A 19590-nucleotide genomic window follows, 5' to 3' on the forward strand; every position below is an offset into this window, starting at 1 on the left:
ATCTGAGATTGAGATTCAAACTTAAGTTTGGATCTGCCTTGAGCTGTGAGAGTTGTCTTGTCCCACTGCTATCCTGATTACATAGCAAATAACTTACATGCAAACCGCGCTGCTCCTACAGTCAGGAGGGCACCGTAACTCGGCATGATCTACAAATGCTAAGAATGGTGGCTACCACAATCAAAAGAAACCCAAAGGAACTCTGCTGAACTGTAACAGCTTCTTCAAAGTAGCTTGGCAAAAGTGCAGTGTACACTGAAAAAAGTCTAACATGCAGTCATTCATTCAATCTAATAAGTGCCATTCAAAACAGAATAAAATCATTGATTTGATTGTGAAACCCTTTCTTTTTGCATTTTAAAATACCACTTTTGATTTGGATGAAACTAAATATCTGTACAAAGGACACAACGCAAAGTTTTTGATTTCTCTCAAAACATATATTTCTTTTCATGTTGAACAGATAATATCTTTAATTTGAGTCAAAGTGATTTGCACTTGAACACGCCCACCAGAAATAGACCGGGACCCATTTTTATTCTGCATGGCTGCTGGAAACATCATGTCACATCTTTGATTAATTTCATCTGAAAATAAACGTAAGTAAAGCCAAGTGTGTTACAAAAGCTTTTATAATTTGTATTGCCAAAATTGCAGAAAATAACCCCATTTAAGCTGGGTCGACAGCCACCCCTAATTTTTGCATGATTGTAGCTGCTAGCTATAAGCTAGCTAGCTATCCTGCGCAACGTTAGAACTGGTTACCAGAAACCGACCATCACAGTCGGGAATACAAGTTAGTATACTGGTAAAAAACGGCTTTTTGCCTAACTAGCTAGCGTTACCACGATGCATCGGTGGTGGATACAGCTAGCTAGCATAAGTTCATAGTTCATAACATTCATAGTATAACTCCGTGCTCCGCTTCGTTTGAATTTTTCTGGTGAGCTCGCGGTTTCTAGACACAAGCTTGTGTTTGTGCGCGCACGTTTGTCTCTCTTCATATAAATATCTGTGTGTTATGTGTGTGTACACCGAGCGCAAAAGATAATTATTAATGTGCATGATTTAGAGACAGAAATAACAAGCCAGCATATAAGATCAATGACATAAGACTAATTCCTTCAATTGACTTTAAGGCGCGGCTCGGAAAAATGTGCATTTTCTGAAGAAATTTTAATTTTAACAGCAAAAAATTGACCCTATGCCAAACTTAGTCGCTAATGGCTGGTCTGTAGACTGTTTGGTATGTCATGTTACGTATTTCTTGGTTTTTCTATGTAATGTGTTTTATAGAGAAGTAACATTATTCTTTTTTTTCTGTATGCTTTCAGAACCACAGATCGCTCCATCCATTCCATGGCTGAAGCATACATTTTCATTTAATCTGAACAGGTATCATTTTGCATTTACACTGCACATCCTTTTTAAACATTTCATAATAATCTAGACTCTCCCTCATTATCCTCTCATTCACCTTGCTGATGTGTTGAGGACTTGATAAAAGAATACATGGTATGTCCATATCTGTTCTGTCTCTACATGAGATGCAGTCTCTTGATGTAAATTTGACAACTCTGCTATTAAATGCAATGATTAATGTAGGACAGCAACGATTAATCAACTCATCAAGTTAATATCTTAGGGTTCTGTATTGTTTTCTTTTTTTTTTCTTGGGCTTTGTGGAACATTTATGAAAATGTTCCACCATTGATTTAATTTAATGATTATGCAATTCACAATCTGATTAGTCAAATAATTGTTCTAATAGTCTGTGACCAAACAACTATCAAAATAGTAGTTTATTATGGTCAAAGATTTATCAGGTGTGCCAGACTTCAGTTCTTCACTTGTACATTTTGTTCCATATTTTACCTCAAGATATCCCAGAAAGATGAAGCTGAGGAAGAGCTGCAGAGTACCACCATGGCACTCTTCGTCTTCAGGGACAACTCAAGCCTCCTACATCAGCCTCGAGACATCGGGATAATCATTGATGGTGTGGAAGTCCTGAATGAGTTGCCTTCTGTGGCAGCTGGAGTGGCAATGGTCTTTGGACTCTGTTATGCTCTTAATATGGAATATCCACGAGGATTCAGGTTCACCTTTGAGGCTCTTCAAAAGATTATGATGGAGCTTGACTTTAACAAGATGACCTCTAAGATTCGCAAACTTAATTGTGAACTTAACACTGCACAGTAGTGTGTTTGCATGCATGTGTGCATGTGTATGTGCACATGCATGTGCATGTGTGCTTGGTTATTTTGCTTGGTTGGCCTGCAGTGGTATTCTACATTCAAAATTTATAAGAACACCCGTTTGAAAGGGAGATTTAAGTTGATTTCATTGATACATGTGTAGATTTTTTTTTTTACATTGTACAGGCACAGTGCACATATAAACATTTTTGAGTACTTGCAAATTGGTTTAAAAAGAGTTTTTATAATGGTTTTATGCCAGTTTTAGACAGGTTGCAGGTTTTATACTGGTTTTCAAAAGATTGCAGGTTTTATACTGGTTTTCAAAAGATTGCAGGTTTTATAAAACAAACATTTCTCTAATCATTTCTGCCGTAGCACTAAATCTGTATATTACTAATCCTCTCTATTGATTATAGTTAAAATGGTTTGGAACAATAAATAATTTTGAAATAATTGGTTGGCCAACTGTCTTGTTTTTTATAGGAAATGCAGAGCATTTTTGAACTGAAATGAAATGTAAAAAATATAGTTTGAATATATGTAAATCAATTACCTGGCTTCAACACAAACATATTAGTTCATGTTAATTTGGTTCGATGTGAATACATTAGGTTGGTTAAATTTCAATATATTAGCTTGGTTCAATAATTAAAATATGGTTCTATGTAAAAAAATCAATTTGGATCAATGCAAAATTAAAAGTTTCAGTCAAGTCTAGTAATATTGTTTATATCAACATAAAAGTATCAGGTCATATCAAGTGACTCAATTTGGATTCTATAAAGCCAAATATTTTGGATGTGACAACTGGACATCATTTTTTTTAATTTGAATAGGGTTATTTTTTTTACAGTGTAGCGTGGAGGCCCATGGGCATGAACTTCGGCGAAAGAGCGAGAGGGTTGCACGCTTGCTCCACATCCTTCCTATGATAGTAGTTGTAGAGCTGTAATCTGTTTCCTGACCTGAGGATGGGCCGGATGGAGTGCTGGCACTTCAAGGACGAGTCCTTGAGCCCTCGGTTGTCTCTCAGGGGTCGGACGAATTATAAACTGAAACCTTTTCATCTGACACAGCAGAGGCGATTGTGCCATCCTGCGTAAAGCCTATTGTTTGCTATCGCTGTTGCCTGAATGGCTTATGTGTGCGGATTTCTTATTGAGTTGGCTGTTCAAGTGTTTTTCATTTGTTTATGACATTATCTGTTTTATATTCGTAATGAGATTTAGTAACTCCCTGGACAGCGCTTTGTTAGGCTATCATCACAATTTAGTGTGTTTATTTTTCTGTGAAGCCGAAGGCTCTGCCGGCCTGAAACCGAGGGAACATTTTAATTACAACCATTCAATCACAACATTGTGTTTTAAGGTCAGAGAGGTGGATTGCCGTAAGGGCTCCGGAGTGGAAACGCATGCCCACAATAACAAACAATAATCCTTTGACTCCCTGTTATTCAGCTCTCTCCCTGAGGTCAGGCTCTTCATAGCTGAGGAATCACACCATGTTCATATCAAGGAAAAATATTATTTCTCATATGTCTCATCAACAGCTGCTGCTTAATGTGTGGACTGTTCTAAAGGCACAGCAAGGGAGGAGTCCGGAGACACTTTAATGCTGTAATGGATTTCCAAGTGGCGAAGCAGCACATTATTATATATATCTCACTGGACTTGCGCTGATTATTCTGCACTTTCCATACGATGTTTGTCTGACCACCGCAAAGGTGACCCTGACAGTTCACAGATAAAGCACACACCTGCACCCGAAGGCCCATCTCTGTGCGTGCGCATGATTACACAAGCGCACACCCCCTTCTGCCCTCTCTGACTTATGGTACACAGGTTTTCAATTTTCCAAATCCCTCCCTGTACGATAAAACGGGACTGATAGCGGCTCGCTACGGGCATGTTGTGCTCCTAGTACATGACTTTTATTCACACTCTGAGGACTCCCCGAGGAGGATGGATGAGTGGGTGGTGGGGGTTAACAGGATTTGGTCAAGTCTGGAAGAAACTCTGTGCAGTTTAGTCTTGGAGGCATCATTACTTACATCTGACCCGTTGGATGAGTTATTACGGAGACTTAATAGAGAGGCACTCCCTCAGCTTATGTTTGTTTAACGTGAGGAAGAATTTGTGTCCAGAAGCATGCCAGAAGAGATCTTTCCTTTACATCAAATTAACAACCAGCATTTGACCTAAACACATAAAACTGCATTGACAGTTTGGTGTCAGAAGGATTTAAAAACATTTTTGAAATTTGAGCCTATTTTTGATACATCAAAAATACCATTCCTTCTTACATTCTTATATTTGTCTGCAGGCTGCCTCTGTTGCTTTATCTCGCAGTGGCATTTGTTTCCTTCCTGTGGTGACTGCAGTGCTCCCGTGGTGGCTTTGTAAGAATTTCTGATGGTATTAGGATTACCTGCTAAGCTATTTAGGTGTCAGGACGACTCTAAATGCTTTGGGAAAAATCCATGACAGAAAATCAATGCCAAACGGTTCTGCAGCAACGCAACAAATGGGAAAACCCACAGCTCCAATATTGCAGTGCTCTTATTGCACGTTTTTATTATCCTCCACAGTTATTATCCGCAGTTCTAAAAGTCTTTAATACAGCGGGATGAAACGCAAGACTTTGCAGGAAGGAACTTTGTCATGGATGTTTGGCTGACCCTCCACACCCCACCTCCCTAGCCCGTACACACCACCTCACACGCTCACACCCCTCTCCAGCTTGTTTTATGAACTGGGTGGGTGGATGTGGATGCGCTCCCGTCACGAGCAAAGGAAAGGGAAATCGTTGAAAATCCCATTCAGTGCCTTATGCATCCTTTTAAACTAAACGAGGGGGGAAATTGTGTGTGTGGTGTGTGTGTGCTTTTCCTTTTCCTCAGCACTTCGGCTATGTCCTCTCTGCGCAAAGCAGCCCACAGACAGACAGCGTTCACCTGAGTTTCCCCCCCTTAACCCCACCCAAGGACCTTCATTGAAACCAGCTTCTCCACTAAGAGCCTGTTAAAACCAACCTGTCCTTTTTCTTTTATTCTTCTAAAAAAAAAAATTTAAAGAGAGAGAAACTCAGCTCAAGCTTGTGCACTTCTGGACCGGAGATCTGGAGATGAAGACAGACTTTATGCTGTTCTGTCGGACTTGGATTGGACTAGCATACGCTTCAGGTGAGGAGACATCTCATAACGCAATGAGTCACGGTGGAAGTTTTGAGCGCAACTTTATTTAAACGAAAAACAAAGTGAGGTGTTGCACTCTAGGTTTACACCGGCTTTCCTCTGCTGTGAGGTGGATTGAGCTTTTAATTTAAGTTGCTTTAAGTTTTACTCGAGGTTTGAACGAAGCCAGGTGGATGTTAATTGTGCGCATTTGTGCGTAGGGGCTACTTCCCGTGTTATCAGCGTGTTATTAGCTGCAAAGTTTATGCGTAAAAACTTTAACCCACTTTTAATCAGTCCTTTTGACAAACACTAAGAGTGCACATCTTTTGGTAGAGTGTAAGACTCAACAAGTCTACATGCAGATAGGCACTAGGGGGAGGCATGTTGTTGTTCTGTTTGATGAAGATGTAGCTGTTAATCGATGGTGCCTTAATCTCAGGAGATACAAAAACACCAGAGGATTCAGCTGAGCTGACTTTTAGTGACTTTGCATCAGTTGTGTGTGTAGAGCTCACTGGGCTCCCATATGTCGCTGAGGGTCCAGAGCTTTTCTCTGCAATCTTCTGGTTTTTGGTTTTTTTTTTGTGGCAAGCAAAAAGCTCTGCCTGCACATGTCTTCCATTGTCACTTGTGTGTCTTAAAGTCAAACAAGTTCAGCCAGGCTGTGTCTAAATAATCTAAAGCACGCTGGTCCTCTATGCACGGTTTAAATTAGATGTATGAAACATCTACGGCCGAGAATGCTCGCAGCTTTCCGTAAATGACTGCATGTGGATGTGGATGAGCTGTGCCGGTTGGGTCACATGAATCCACTGAGAACAAGAACCAAACCCGAGTTTTCATTCCCATCAAAAAAAATGTGACCTTTGAATTTTTAAAGCTCTGTATAATGTTTTTCTCATCTTACGAGCCTACTCTGCAGGGTGTTCATCCATACAGAGGCCCTCTGCTTCTCAACTGGTACAGAAAGCATAAAAATGAAACAGAATGTCGAAGAACTAACCTGGAGGCATTTTTCAAGTCTCACAGTGGGAACTTACGGGATTGATTGACACTCTGAAGCGGAGAGGTGGGAGAAAGATGGCAGTTTGAAGCTCAGAATTGCTGCTTTTTGAAATCACTTCAGACTGGAATCAAGTCAAGCGTCATGTTATGCTCAGCTGCTTTATATAGGATCCAGACTTGCTGAGGGCTAAATATGGTCTTGAGGTGTTGGAGATGTGGAGTTAAAGCAAAGTGTTTCTTGTCTTTTTTTCCCACTCGTGAAACAGCATCCAAGACAGAAACATCAGAGATCTTTGTCTGTGTCTGCCTCACTTATAAAATCTCTCATCAAATAAATTCAACAAAACAAAGTCTTGTGTTTAAAGATTATGCACGTCTTTGGCCTGAGGGATTTTCTTAACCCTCCTAACCCCACACTTCCCAGATTTCTTTCTTTCTCAAATGCGTGACATTAAAAAGCCATTTCTGAGTTTGATGTAACTGTAACTAGATCACAGACTTGCCCTTATTATGATCAGAGGGAGAGATTAAAGGTGAGTCCATTGTAGACCCGCCAGCCCAGAAGTCATTGTCATAAGATGGGGAGAGCAGATAATCTACGCAGCAGCTGCATTTAAAAAAGCTCCTGCCCGAGTCATTTTGTCCCATCTTGCTTTCACGCTCTGCCTCTAGTTTGAATTACAGCAGTGCAAAGACATTCATCAAAGAAATTCTGTCTTATTTAAGAAAGACATCACGGGGGAAACTTCTGCTGCTGTTTGACAGCGTTGGAATGAATAGCGAGTCACTGATTCCTTCATTCTCCCCTCATAATTTCCTTCATTTTGTTGCGCCGTAAGTGGCTTTTTAAACCCTTTCCAGTCAAAATGAGCCACATATGAGAAAAAAGAGAGAAAACAAAAAAAGAAAACCTGAGCTCCTGAGCCAAATGATCTTTGGCTTGCTCTCTGTCTTGGGTGCACAGTGTTGATATTGCTTTTAGCAGAGTGTTTTCTGTACGCATACCTCTGCTTGATCAGATCATCCCAGAAATCTGACTCTCAACTTTGGGTATTATTCTAGTTGTACCCTTATAGAGGTTGAGTTGTTTTAGCTAACAATACCCCCTCCTGGTTCTCAGTGCTGATCTCAGGATTCAACCTCAGGACTCTGCGGTCCATGGTGTCCGTTCTTGAATATCTTGTTCTGTCAGCTACAGAGCCTCCTCTGAGAGGAATGCTGCTGCTGCAGTAAAGTCCAAATAAATAAGGAGTCCAGTGGCTCACTCATCGCTGGCATGGAGCAGTGAGGCCCCCTGGGCATTTGGGGCTCTGGTCACTCACTTTCTCATTATGCTAAAGCGCAAATACCCCAAATACAGCTAGAACTGAGAGATAAGCTCTTTCAACACCAGGAATCTGAATCAGAGGCCAAATATGTGTCCAAGTTGGTGTTAGACAGTTGATGGAAACCATCTGTGGTATTTTTGTTTTCAAATATCTGACCCCTGCATGTTTTCAATGCCCAGTTTCTAGTCATGCTAGTTGCATTGCTTTGCAGTATCCAGTGGCCACCATTCTGGTCCCAATGTAAACATCTAAATAACTAAAGAGAACCATTAACTTTTGGAGAGGCGCCACTTTTCTATTCAACTATTTTGTCTCTTTGTTGATATTTTTGAATTTCATTCGTTATCTTCTCTTGGATCAGCTGTCATAGCACAAAATCCCAAGAGCTCTGGTGATACCCCGACATTTCTAATACCACCTTAAGAGTGACGTTAGTGGTTTTGGAGGCAACATCTCACTAACAACCGATCACAACCGATCGGGATGCCATGAGATTTGATAAAAGCTCCGTCTCTGTGAAGATGAGCTTTAGTCACTTCAGCGATCCCCACATGCTTTTCATGTAAAAATATAGTATAGTAATGCTGCTGTGAGATAATACAATGACCAGCCTCACCACCCATTTTGAATGTTATTAGCCACTTTTGAATTTTTCCCTTTTACTCTGTATGTGGTGCACATCTTCATTATTAATTGGACATTTGCACACATGGGGGCGACTATCGGGGGTGGCAAAAATGATTTTCTTAAGGGCCCACATGAAAACCTGGGCCAATAAGCTGAACTCAGTTTAGCTCAGTGTTAATGTTATCTTTTTACAAGTTTATTGGTGTAGCCCTCCACAACAATACCAGTTTCTCATGAAGCCCAGTTGGGAAAATGAATAGCCCACTCCCACGTGGCTCATGAAGTAGTTTGATCGCCTGTCCTCCAATGTGACAGGGGATTAATGGGGGATTTATACCTCTATTTTAAATTTACACCACAGGTGGGTCATATCGTAGACCCCTCTGAAACCCTACAGCACTACTTATGCCACAACCTGATGTCCAGCTCAATGGAAGAGTAACTGAGGGAACTAAGGGAATCATAATCGCTGCCTTAACATAAGGACTCACGTTTCATCAAATTCCTGGAGGGAGATTGCAGAACGGAAATCAAAAATTGGAACGGACGTGAGGAAAATGACAAGGAAGTGGAAAAAAGTTGAGAGACAAATATGTTTGCCTCCAAAAAAAATAAAATAAAAACAATTTTAAAACCCATCAAAAACCAAAACTAACCACAACAAAGAGCGGGGGCCCGGGAGGAATAAAACATCCCAGTATTTTATTTGTTTCTATTGTGGCTGGCATATAAAACACCGGAACACAATCACAAGGAAACTAACATATCACACACGCACAAGGATGAGTGCTGGCAACAGCATTGGCCATTTACGTAGGTTATGTCGTAGGCTGTCCAAAGATTCACTGCACAAGTCTAAATCAGCCGTGGGAAGGGCCTTGAAGGTGGGGGTGCTGAATTAGGCAGGCAGGCAGGCGACGGGGTACTAGAGTCTAAGGTATAAAATTATATTATATTATATATATTGCAATTATTGCTTAATTATAATATTAAACTGCTCATCAGCAGCTCATAATAAGCCAAAAGTTGCCTTCATCTGGGTGCAGGTTATAAACCTCCAAATTTACACTCAGAAATTAATTTTACTCTTGAGGCACACTCCTGTTCAGAGTCTGAGCATATTTAGCTGGTTATGGGCAAAGCCTCTGAGTAAGTCAGAGTCATGTTAGCAGGGGGTCAAAGTTCACAAAGGTTTAGTGGACAGTTGGAATGTGTTCTGATAACAAGCAGACTAGTTTTTTAACTTGTTTCTTACGTTTTAAAAAACGTCTGTGCTGCTATATCTCTATGGTGCGACTAGCGTGTGTTGCTAACTTTTGGAACTATCGTGAGACTCCATGATCCGCCATTGCTGTAAGAAAGAGAAAGGCCCATTGGACCTTTTTCATCTTTGTGGTACGGACTCTTCCATTCAGTGGCTCTGGTGATGTCTGCCTTTTGCAACAGGGGGCGCCCTAGCATCCGCAGCACCCCTGCTGCCTACAGTCTTGGCTGTGAGTGTGTTTGGGCAAAATATTGAACCCCAAAATGCCCAAAAGCGTTTATCAGTGTGTATGTTTGAGAGATAAGCATGCTTCATATGTTGTATAAAGCACTACATGAACGTCTGTGAATGTATAAATGTGGCATGGAGATGTTAATAATACTATAAAAACACTTAAATGTCAATCCATTTACGAGATGGGAAAAGACTTTGCCATTCCAACTTCCAAATTGCCAATAGAGTTTTAGTTCAGTTGTTTGCAGGCATAAAAAAAGGTCATTAACATATTAAAATGTATTTAAACAAACAACAAACCCAAATACATACACAAATAGGCCCACACGGACAATCTAAGGAGCAGTCTACAGCATTCAGTCTGCAGTCTGTAGGCAAGGGACGAGATTTTTGGTACCAGAAGCTTTCTCTGGTTTTAAAGTACTTGTCATTTCTACATGTAGCTGTAATCGTCACATGTGCATGCAGAGACCGACAGATGGAACAGGAATATGAATCAGCCATCCGGTGTCCACTGTCCGGACATCCTGATACATTGGAAGCCCAAAAATATTGGCTGTTGCTCCCAGAGTCAGCTAGCTGATGGGTTAACAGATTGCCTTGATAAGAGGGAGGTTGTGACCCACTTCGTAGCTAAATAATTGCTACAAAGCCACAGGTGATGTCAAAACAGTTCAAAAAGAAAATTAATCAGTACTTTCATCATGTTGCACTCAGTTGGTGATGTATAAACTGACAGATAATTGTGTGTTAACAATCAAAAAAGAGAAAAATCAGCCTTTGTCTTGTTGTATGAATGGTTCCATTGACCCACCACAAGAAAATAATGGTTATTCTTGGTTATTCGGCCCTTATTGTAGCACCTTTTCAAAATCAATAGAGTTGTCGTATGAAAAAGAGAAGTTATACAAATGGCCATGAAGGGATTTTTCAGAACCATATCTCCATGGTCATTTCAGTGTCCCTGCTGTGCAAATGAAATGTTTCAGTGGGCTCTATTTTCTTTGCACTCTTTAAAAAAAAAAATCTCACCACACTTTGAATAATTACTGTGCAGAGGAGGTTTCACCTATTGATTTTCCTCCTGTCTCTCATGTTCACCCAGGCCTGAGTTTCATGTTGCAGTCCATCACAAGGACAGCATTTTAGCGACGCTTTGATGGCTGAATACTTGAACTGTGAGTCTCTGAGTGTACAGAGCCACCCATGGAGGGTGAAGAGCTTATACAACTGCACGAGTGAGTGCTGTGTCACTGCCGTTGTTAATCGACATTAAAAAGAAAAACAATTGTGAGGAGTCGTGCACAATCTGTCGTGTCAGCTGGGTGTCATTCTACGGGGCGACAGGTTGATGATCAAATGAGAGAGTCCAGAATAATCAGGGGGTTTCAGTTCACAGCTACAAATGTGTTGACTTCACAAATTGTCATGACACGCTAATGCAAAAGTAATTGCATGGGATCCAACAGCCATACGAGGCAGTGACGACATTTATTGTAAGTTATGTTGTGAGGTGCAGGAGGAAAATTCTTCCTTTGTGGCATCCGTGGCCTGATACCTCTAAAGGCAGAGACCGGCTCCTCGGACGCAGTGCCTGTATCGCAGTTATATTACAGCACTCCAAAGTGCCTCTGTTGCTTAGAGACAAACATAATTTGGAGCCCTCGTAATTCTAGCTAGAGTCGCCATCGCTATTACTTTCAAACTGCTGCTCAGGCTCGGGCAGCTGTGTGGGTTTAGGGTTGTGACTTGTCCGTGTAGCATATTATTGGTCACTCAGAGTACTTGCTGTGCATTGGAGGTCACTTGAGGTTCATGGGAAAGGGTCTATTGGCAAAGCCTGAGGAAATTGCCAGCTTCCCTCCCTTTAGGCACTCAGCACAATAATTGCTGACCCAGTACTCCCTACTTTGCCCTTCTTTTCTCCGGCATCTTAAGCTGCCGCGGTGATTTAGTTTGCCGGGAGATCTGACACGACAGCAGCAGAGACTTGTTTATGGCCCGAGTCTGCACGAATCAGGTAACGAGCACAGCAATGAAGCTCCTTAACATTTGGCTTCTAAAGAGGCACAGCGTGATTTTTATGAGCATGCAAGCCATCACAGCAGGGCTGGATTGTGCTAATCTTTGGCACTAATGTTGGCATTCTTTCTTTTTGTACAGCTAGTTGTAAAAGGAACATTTTAGATTCTTCCACACAAAATCATCATTGCCAGAAACAGGGGCAGAGCATTTACCAGAATGTACTTGCTTCCCTTCTCAGTGGAGGAAGCAATATCTCAGTTATAATAATGATGACAAGCCAAAAAAAAAAAAAAAAAAAAAGAGTCACTGCTGCAAAGGAAGAGTTGAGCTGTCCGGTGTGCCTGTGTGGCAGGTACAGGAAGGTTTAGTCAGGGTCAGAGGTTTTAAACATAGGAAGCTGGCCCAGATGGCTTGCCGTGGCATCCTTATGTTTGCAGCCCTCCTCTGGCAGGATGTTGGAAAGGCTTTTTCTCCCCCAGCAGTGGAGAGGACAGGGATGTGGTGGATGTCATCCACCTATGTAGTAACAATGAAATCAAAGCCAGGCTGCCAGTCAGCCAGTCGCCTGGATTTGGCCCGGCCTTGTGTCCAGATGACAGAGGAAGCTGGGAGAGAGAGGGAGAGAGGGAAGCGTGTCAGAGCCCGTGGCTGACTGACTTCACATCCAAAGTGCAGGTCTGCTCCGTGGCCTGCTTGGCCTCCCGTCCTTCGGCAGATATATGGTGCTATTTCAGAGCCCTCTAGCCTTGGACCTCAGCCAGTAACACAGTAACAGTGTAGCTGCATCCTCAAGCTGCTCTTAATTTTAACCCTCGCCACCAAAAAAAGTTGAAACATTTTGTACATTCTTTTCATGTGTGTTTCGCTTTCCTTTTTTTATTACTGTAATTAAATCTAAACCGAATTTCCATTGGAACTTTGCTCATGGATATTTTATATAACCACACAGCGACTCCGCACACGCCTTACCATAATCATTATATCTGTGAAAGACTTTATTTTTAAATTCCCTTGAGTCACTCCTGTGTGCTAAAACTAAGAGTCTGACAAGTTATTTGTTTGCAAATGGTTCCTCTTTTCCTGTTCCTGTCATGTGACTGATCAGAAACAAAACTACAGAGGGGAGAGGAAAACGCTGACGGCAAAATCATCTTTAGTGTCCATGAAAACGGGAAGCGGGAGACGCGTGAATATGATAAAGAAAACAGGAAATTTGCTCGCAGTGAAAAACACCGCTTTGCTTTTCACACAAGCGCCCTGTGTCGCTCCTGAGGAGAGAGAGTGAAAGAGAGAAGGGCTCATCTTCACGCCTACTCGCCTTTAATGCCCACGAATCCCGCTTGCCTTGCATCCGCCTGATTCTCAGAGAAGCTTTACATTTTTAACTGGCTTAAAGTGCCCTATGGCACTGAAGCTTTCTCTCTGTGTGTGATTTATCTAGTCAGCAGGTGTCCTTCACAGACTATAGGAAGCCCACATTCAGTATTGCGTAAATGTGACAAAAACTCCCAATGTGAGCCTGCAGAGAGGTCAGCAAATAAAATGTGAGTGCGCATATCAAGAGGCTTTTAAATGGGTTAAAAATCCAGTGTGTATGAATCACCGTAGGTCCACTAACTTCAGCAGTTCTGCAGTTCATCTTGCAAACGTAGTACATTTGGATGTAATGTTGCCCCTGGAACTTTGATTATCTGGAAATTCTTCTTGTTTTCTGCACGAGAAAGAGAAATCACACTGATGTACTGCTTCTGTTGAGCTCCCAGCCATCAGTAGGGGAAACACAAATGGGAACAAGAGATTTGAAACACACATTTTTTTGATTTATGGATTTCTGCTGTGCGCACAGGTTTCCTCTTAATAAAAGGGAATTTTTCCCCCCGTTGTTGCTATAATCAAAGGAAGCCGTGCAGTAGGCTTCTCTCTGAAATATTGTGAGAGAGCTTGACTTATTATGTCAAGTGCCCCCTGAAATGACATCTGTTGTGATTTGGCATAATGCAAATAAGATTACATTGAGCTGAATGATATGGGTGAAAATCAGGCAGGAAATGCGAAGGCAGGAAACAATTGGACCTGGCTGGCTCTAGCATGCTGTGCATTCAAGCATGCATATGATTTTGCTGTTCTAATGTAAACCAAGCCTAATAAGCTTTGCTGTGCATCTGCAAGTGTCCCAAATAAATTTAACTTTTCCAGCATTATTAAGATCCTTTTTCTTTGTATTCAAAGCTGGAAATTGCTGCAAAACACTGGGATGCAGACGTTTTATGGCCCGTTAGGCATTCTGAGTCTTTCGAATTAATAAAATGCTGTTTACAGATTTTATTTGACAGGAAACCAGTTGCACTTCTTTCCTCCCTGTCAACCATTTAGGAGGCTGGCACATCAAAGCGAGGCCCAATGGCACTTGTGGAGTAAACAGACACAGTTGTCCTTGCAAGTGTTTGACTTCTGGCACAGAGCTCACATATATACATCTGGGACTTCCATCTTGTAGAAAATCAGAGGGGCCTGCTTTGGGAAGTCATCCGGCCGGTGTAACCATATCCCTTTATATGGCTGATGTCAAACATGGATGGAACTTTTTTTGCTTTTTTAATATTTTTTTTGTGCCTATTATTTCTTCTCTTTTACAAATCTTTTAAACTAATCTAAGAATGGGTTTTCACAAAACAAGAGAGAAATTCTATTTTCTCAAGAGAAATGTTAGGTTTCTTTACAAGGACATGTTGAGTGAGCTGCTTCTCTGTTACAAAGCCATGTCAAATGACTGTCAGTGAGGAGGTTAAATCTTCTGCAAGTCTTGAAGACAGAATTTAATTATTTTTGACAAGCCCTGGTGATCAGAGTGTCAGATACCGAGAAGTCGGTGAGCCGAATCACAAGGTTTCTAAAGTCATCGAGTCGCTGTCACTTCAGCTGCTTCAGACATAAAGGAGGCTCGGAATTAGCCTGTCTCTATGAGAGCATGTAAACACAACACTTAAGTGCCTGAAGTCATTTATAAATCTAATGTTATGTGTTTATATCATGTGTAATCATTAGATAACAGAATCCAGCATGAAATTACTGTGATATTTGTTGGTCGAGGCTAATCTCCCGAAGCTGCTGCTTATCTCTGCACCACCAGCTGGAATGCATGGGAAAGAGGGGAACCAGGCTTGAAATATTTTTCTGGCTCTCTGTCCGTGTTCACATTTGTAAGGTGCTTGTAAATGGGCCAATCACCACTCATTTTGCTGTTTCAGGCCAGGGAGTCATTCCGAATAGGGTTTCGACATACAATCATCTGCGAAAATGATTTATACCAATGATTTGGCACGATCCAACACATTTTCCAGCAAACCTACTAAAGTGTACATCGCTGTTAACCATTCTCTATATGTCTGTATTTAATTTTGTATGCCTGTGTGGGCGGCTGCGGTTTGGGAGGGAGTGCACATTGTTCACTAATTGGAAGGTCAGCGGTTCAATCTCCAGTTTCTGTAGCAGTTAGAAAAAAAGTGTTAACATGTGTGTTATTGTGTTTTACATTTAAAATATACACGCACTGGCCTCTTCATCAGTTACGATGTGTTAGTGCTGGTTGGTCCCGAGTGTTCCCTGAATTCAAGAAGGTGCTGGAAACATTCCTCGGAGATTTTTGAAAGCATCACACAGTCGATGCAGATTTGTCAGCTGCACATCCATGAAGTGAATCTTCTGCTCCAACACATCCCAAAGGTGGTCTGTTGGATTGAGATCTGCTGACTGTGGAGGCCACTCGAGTACACTGAACTAACTGTCAGGGCAGGTTGGATCCACGCTTTCATGTTGTTTATTCCAAATTCTGACCCCAAATCAGACCAGGCAATGTTTTTCAAATCTTCTACTGTCTAATTTTGGTGAGCCTGTGTGAATAGTAGCCTCAGCTGCTTATTTTTAGGAGGAGTGGGCGCATGGTGTGGTCTTCTAGCCCATCTGCTTTAAAGTACAACGTGCTGTGCATTCAGAGATGCTCTTCTGCATAATTTGGCTATAATGAGTTCCTGTTGCCATCCTATCAGCTTGAAGCAGTCTGGTTATTCTCCTTTGACCTCTGATATCAACAAAGAATTTTTGCAGAGAAAACTGCCTCTCTCTCTCTGTATTTTCTTTTTTTTCAGACTCCGTAAACCCTTAAGATGGTTGCTGGGAAAATCCCAGTAGGTCAGTAGTTTCTTAAATACTCAGACCAGCCCCACATCTCACTTAAATGGCCTTTCTTCTCCATTCGGATGCTCAGTTTGAAGTTAATCAGGTCCATGTCTGCATGCATAAATGTATTTCGTTGCTGCCAACTGATTGGCTAATTTGATAATTGCATTAACGAGCAGCTGAACTTGTGTACAAGTAGTTGGACTTTATGAAGCTCCAGGTGTTCATCAGCTAATGTGACTTCATGTTAAATTTGGAGATGAGTTAGCTGATCTGTAACTTGAACACCACATTTGCCTGACCTTTTTTTTGTCAGTTACACTGACATTATCAAGCAATGCAATGTGCCCTGTATTAGTTGCTGTATTACAACGCAATGACACAGGACATAAAAGACTGTGTGTCTCACACAAATGATGAGAAATCAGTGGCTGCATTTAATGTCAGCAAATGCATTATACATAAGCCATGACTTAAAAAAGAAGTGGCCAGAAACAATTTAAAACTAATTTAAACTGTCGCCCAGGTGCTAACACCAGTTAAATAAAAGCAAATTAAAGACAAACTAGACATAACTGAGACACTCATTTTTCTTTAGGAAGCTTGAAGCCTTGTGTACTGAAGGATAACTCAGATTACTCACTGTCCACCCACCGACTGTCCTCCAGCTGAAGCTCTTGTTCAGGAACACAGCCCTTGCAATACACGGTGACCATTAACCTTTCTGTTCTTCACAGTTTAAGGCATACCCAGATAAATGAGTGATTGTCATTGCAGTCTGCCATGAAAAGCAGCATGTAAGCTCAAACCAGGAAAAAGTGTTTATTATCATGACAAGACACGTTATCAGCCCCAAACTTTCAGGATCCGATGTGTTCGGTTTACTTTGGCATTCGCCTCGTGTGTTTTTAATTGTATTTGACAGAGTGCAAGCAAACACTAATGGGATTATATATATGTGTTGAAACGCTTTGTGCAGCTGATGGAGTGACAGGTCTCCATATCTGGGGTTTCGCGGTTTGGAAAGAGAGCGTATACATTTTGAAGCACATCCATATGGAAGATATTGACATCTGGCACAAAAATTTGCCATCGCTGTTAAACACGGGGTGAAAGAAACAGCAGCCTCTGCACTAACATGGATGAGAGTCACCTACAGTATATACTCCCTTCCGCCACTCATCAATCAGCAGAGAGGTCAGCGGTGCTTCGACCTGCAGTCATGCGAAACCCAGCACAAAATGAGTTCCGACTCCTTCAGCAGATGCGAGATAGCCACTTAGGATGACGAGTGATACACAAGAAATCCAAATTATCGAGTTGGTGCACGTTATTTTCAGACTGCCGCTTCAGAGGTGCTGAGCTCAGCAAACATCGGCGTATATGACATTAATTCTGTCAGTTTGAATGATCTGTGATTTCTGGGAGCTTTTAGCTCAACTCCGTGTGGGTGTGATGCTGCTTTTCCCTTTCCTGTGACACACACACATCTACTGCACGCTGTAGCTTTTGTTTTTAAAAAAAATCCACAGCTGAGGTGTTCACGGTAATGGTAAATGTTTGTGTTGTAGCTTCCCCTCCTTCAACAACCTACACCTCCAACAGCTTGGCATTTTATCTCTCAGGCATGCCAGTCATTAATGACATTTCAAAAGTGATGTAAAATCTGCGTGTGGCTTGCCAGTGTGTGATCTCCCAACAGATTTTTCTCAGGGAAGCATCCATCACCGAGACTCATCTACAAAGGGGATTTAGGACCCAGTTCATCACTCAGTCTGCACGTCTAACAGCTGTCACCATATGTCAGCCTGCGTGCAGGATTCTTACATATTATATATTGTTTGTATGTCAACTGTATCTCTAGAGTCAGAGATTGATATCATTTTAGTCCAACACTATTGTACAGATTGCTGTAATGAAGGTGGTTCAATTTGTGGGGAATAATTAAAAAATGGCAGAAATGAATAAAGTCAGATGTGTGGGTGGCAGAGTGTGCGCTGTTCACTGCCACCTCTTTGATATTATTTCTGTGGCGGATCTGCTTAGTGAATTAATTTGTCATTTGTACTTTCTTTTATTGTTTTTGATGCAAAATCTCTTTAACAATAGCTCTTTAAAAAAGTTTATGCACCTAAGTGGTGCTTAAAGGGATGTAAACAGTAGACTTCATTGTCCAAGTGTGACATTTTGTGCACCCGGTCATCCATACTGACCTCCTTCTGGACATAACACCACCTCTACCTTTAATTTTTTTAGAACAGCTACTACTCACAGAGGCATGAGAGGCCATGTTCAGAAAAATGCACGTCTATAAAGCATTTTTTTCTAAGTGGTGGTAACAATTTTTGGTATCAGAAATTAGCATTTTTTTTATGCCGCTCTGATTAGCACCAATTCACAACAACAGTCAGCTTAAGGTGGTTTATATTCTAAGGTAAAGACTGAACAATATTAGATAGAAACCCCAACAATCAGATGACCCCCTATGAGTAAGAACTTGGAGACAGTGGGAAGGAAAACCTCACTTTAAACAGGAAGAAACCTCCTGCAGAAACAGGCTAGTTTAGGGGTGGAGCTGGGAGTGAGGGGAAAGCTCTGCCTCTCATTCTACTTTTATAAACTCTAGGAACCACAAGTAAGCCTGACGTCTGAAAGAAAAGTGCTCTGTTAGGAATGGCGATATGGCCCAATTCTTCAAAATTATGTATTTGAGGACAAAAGACAGTGAATGAAAGTTTGTGGCAGGAAAGATAACAAAGAGCTGACAAACATAAAAGTGATCCAAAGTGCTGAAAGGCACAGTTGGCAATTTTCACAAATTCGTCACAATAAATGATTCATATCTTTGTGCACATTTTACTAGCACACATCATTTAATCTACTGTTGACATAAAATGCTGATGCGAACATTAAGGTGATCAATAAAGAAAATAAAGTTTATTTCTATTCTAAAGCTACCTCATTATTTTTTCAGTCATTTGAATGTAAAAATTCATGAACTTGATGAAATATTGTAGGTCTCCCATTACACTCTGCATCCAGGTCTGTGAATGGAAAGGTGTGGGTGGTCCAGAGCTTTGCTGGAGCTATCTGCCATCCTTAAAAAATGAGCAAAGAATCTTCGAGATGATCTTTTTCTCCTGGTGCCTGTGGGAAGGAAATCCACGCATCTTAAAATAGAAATTTGGACTTGTCCTGACAGGAATTTCCTTTCTCACTTTCCCCTGGCCTCTGTGTGTGCAATTTTCACAGCCCGCTGTTTGGCTTTGCAGCATCTCAAACGGTGATGGGACTGAATCTGGTGGCAAGTTCACATGACAGCAGAGACAATACGTTGGGGGAGTCTCTGCTATTCCTCCGAGGCAAAGTAAAGATCTCGGAAAAAAGGAAGGAAGGAAGATCCTGCTGGGCACCAAACTGGGAATGATTTATGGACTGCCACCGACTCCCACTGCAGCCTTCAGCATGTTTGTTTTTGTTGAGAATGCCAATATTAGCTCTGAATAATTCACTAATGTCAGTTTTAACATCTGTGAGAAGATGTCGGTGACAGTT

The 19590-nt window shown here is 41.4% G+C and overlaps 1 protein-coding gene and 1 long non-coding RNA gene across 2 annotated transcripts in view; both read left to right on the top strand.

Annotated features, from left to right (window-relative positions):
- Positions 1–314: 314 nt before the first annotated feature.
- LOC146582088 (uncharacterized) lies at positions 315–2654 on the top strand. Its single transcript, XR_014894353.1, has 3 exons — positions 315–599; positions 1335–1395; positions 1882–2654. It is a non-coding gene; the product is annotated as an uncharacterized LOC146582088 (long non-coding RNA).
- Positions 2655–4979: 2325 nt separating this feature from the next.
- Positions 4980–19590, top strand: part of flt4 (fms related receptor tyrosine kinase 4) — a 47118-nt gene continuing 32507 nt past the window's right edge. Inside the window, exon 1 of the mRNA XM_085291027.1 lies at positions 4980–5382. Within this exon, the coding sequence (XP_085147153.1) occupies positions 5325–5382 (58 nt within the window). The 5' untranslated portion in view covers positions 4980–5324. The remainder of the gene's footprint in view (positions 5383–19590) is intronic.

Source organism: Mchenga conophoros, linkage group LG2, assembly GCF_057382185.1.
Source record: "Mchenga conophoros isolate Kocher_MC1m ecotype Shallow Benthic linkage group LG2, M_conophoros_male_GT1.1, whole genome shotgun sequence".
Lineage (NCBI taxonomy): Eukaryota > Metazoa > Chordata > Actinopteri > Cichliformes > Cichlidae > Mchenga > Mchenga conophoros.